This window comes from Saccostrea cucullata, unplaced genomic scaffold (genome assembly GCF_032062105.1).
Source record: "Saccostrea cucullata isolate Sc308-1 unplaced genomic scaffold, CSIRO_AGI_Scuc_v1 ctg902, whole genome shotgun sequence".
NCBI classification, from domain to species: Eukaryota; Metazoa; Mollusca; class Bivalvia; order Ostreida; family Ostreidae; genus Saccostrea; species Saccostrea cuccullata.
Genome location: NW_026931814.1, coordinates 322320 through 324781, shown reverse-complemented (window position 1 = coordinate 324781; position 2462 = coordinate 322320). Strand labels below are relative to the sequence as shown.

The following is a 2462-nucleotide window of genomic DNA, read 5'->3' as shown; positions in this document are numbered from 1 at the left end:
CGAAATTTTCGCGACACCTTATTTCCGTGAGATAGTCATTGACTCTTGATTAGCGAGACAAAATTTTCGCAAATTGTGGCTATTGCTCTATATAATCTTAAGGAATACTATTATACGCGAGAATTAAATTTTCGCGATTCGCGTAATTACGCGAAAATAAAGTTCTCGCGAATAAAAAGTGATTTACAGTACCATTTCCGTATAACATCAACATATGCATTTTCTTTTTTAAAATCAAATGTAAATATATGCAGAAATTTTTTGCAAATGATTCAAATATCATATTCTTATAGAAGCGTATGGGAATAACTATATTTAAAAAGACTGTCTTAAACAAAATCATATTCAACCACAAAAGACTGATTTTTGTCTGTTTATTACTTTTTTGCTTTTCATCTTGCATGTGACTTTTCGTAACACAGTGCCGTTAGCTGTTACGTCAAAGATGGGCGACTAAGATACAACGTAAATCAATTAACAATGCTATTTGCATTCTTTTGTCGATACGATATATTCAGGTAAGCTTGAAATAAAAATATCTCCGAGTCCACACTTCTGATTAACATTTGGATATTTTACTAAGAAAAAGACTTTCATGGTAATCTTTCAACCAAGCCTGATGATAAACATGATGACTCTAACTTTTCAAACGTCAGCTCCTCTTAATTATGCAGCCATATACCTTCATCACCTGCAGATGGGATGATAAATCTCACAGTTGATTTGATATACACGAACATTCTCTACGTGTGAACTATTTCTAAAACAAGGTAAATTATTGACAATCATGTAGATGGAACAAGAATATTAGCAGTCTTGTTTAAACGCATCATTTCGTGAGATCTGTTGTAGATACAATAACACACTCTATCATATTAAGTCAAAGACTGGCTGACGTTAAACCGGTATTTATACACTGGATTGTGACAAGGAGCACATGGCGGGTGTGACCGGTCAGCAGCAAATGATAACTTCTCCATAGCACCTGATCCCACTCCTGATTTTTTTCTCTGCTCCTGATTTGAATTGTTTAATGTTTTGAACTTAAATACTGTTCGCTGTCTCCATATTTCATGTAAAGAATTATTAATTGAAATATAGATTTTAACAACAATTTAACGAAGCTTTAGGAGTATGTAATCTGTGGCAGGGTAATTCATGTCCTCCAACTTTCTTATAACAGTAATTTTCTCTAAAGCATTCTTTGGGGCAAGAAAAATCGAGTTTTGTCGTACATTTCATATGTTCATGGTGAAAAATATAATATGTTTTAAACGATAAGTTAAGTATTTTGCTGAGAAAAAGGGTACTTTAGTATTTAAATAAGGGTTTTCGGGTACTTCAAATTATAAGTATATCATTTGCTTAAATGATAAACAGCTATATATGGTCCACCAGCACTAACATACAAGCAAGTGTTCCCAACACACAAACCGCATGCATTTAGACCCGGGGTTTCTTTGAAGGCATGGATATCGAGTTGTCGCATCTGAAATGATTTCTCCAATACCATAACTTTTCCAGTTTCCCCCTCCAAGACTATAGCTGGCCCTTCCTCAACGCAAGATATGCCGGCTGGGTAGAACCTTTCGTTTTTCTGCTGAGGATAGGATGAACAATATTCGCCATTTTCATCTAAAATAATTATCTTTCCGTAAGCCATTCTTTTTGTGTTCCAGTCTGTCACCCAAATATTCCCATTGGAATCTCCTGTAATGTATCGTGGCTCTTGAAAAATTGGGTCTTTATTTCTATCCCTTTCTATTTCTTGAAGCAAACGTCCATCCTGACTAAAGCGTATAATTTTTGCGCGTTCATCTTTTTTCACCCCAACAAAAATGTCACCGTTAAGTTTTGATGAATAAATACTAATTGGTTCCCAGTCCTTAATCCTAGCAACATCCGATATGGTAGTGTTGTCACTTGAATGGACTTTCTTGATGATACTTTCATCTTTTCCAGAGATGATGTACAGAAGGTCATTTTCTGCAGTGGAAGAATGAAACCCGTACTTTGGTGAGGTGGTTACATGTGGTAAAAGTAACATCTTTTCGTGTCCTTGTAAATTTCTTCTGACAAGATTTCCCTTTGCATCAGATATCCACAAATATCCCGGTGCTACGTAACTAATATGATTACAATATGTAATTGAATACAAAACAATGGATTCTTCCCTTGTAGCATTTGGTTTGAAAGATTTTCTTCTTTTAAATGCAGTGTGCGGTCTGCGACGAAGGATGTCAATTGTTTGCGGTTTATTATTCAGTGAATCAAAAGCTATAGTATTGGGAACTTCTTTAGGTGGTTTTTTGTTGTTGATTCCAATTTCCTTTGTGTAACATCATGAGGAAGTGTTAATTGGGCGTTGGAAATTGTTGGAATGTTCCTCAAGTTCTCTTCCAAATTATGATATTCCACTTCATCAATGGGAACTTGTACTTTCAAAGAATAATCAAGGTAAC

At 35.0% G+C, this 2462-nt stretch overlaps 1 protein-coding gene across 1 annotated transcript; it reads right to left on the bottom strand.

Annotated features, from left to right (window-relative positions):
* Positions 1 to 1357: 1357 nt before the first annotated feature.
* LOC134233587 (uncharacterized) lies at positions 1358 to 2047 on the bottom strand. Its single transcript, XM_062715572.1, has one exon. It carries the CDS (start codon positions 2045 to 2047, stop codon positions 1358 to 1360), a length of 690 nt encoding a protein of 229 aa, XP_062571556.1.
* Positions 2048 to 2462: the final 415 nt, after the last annotated feature.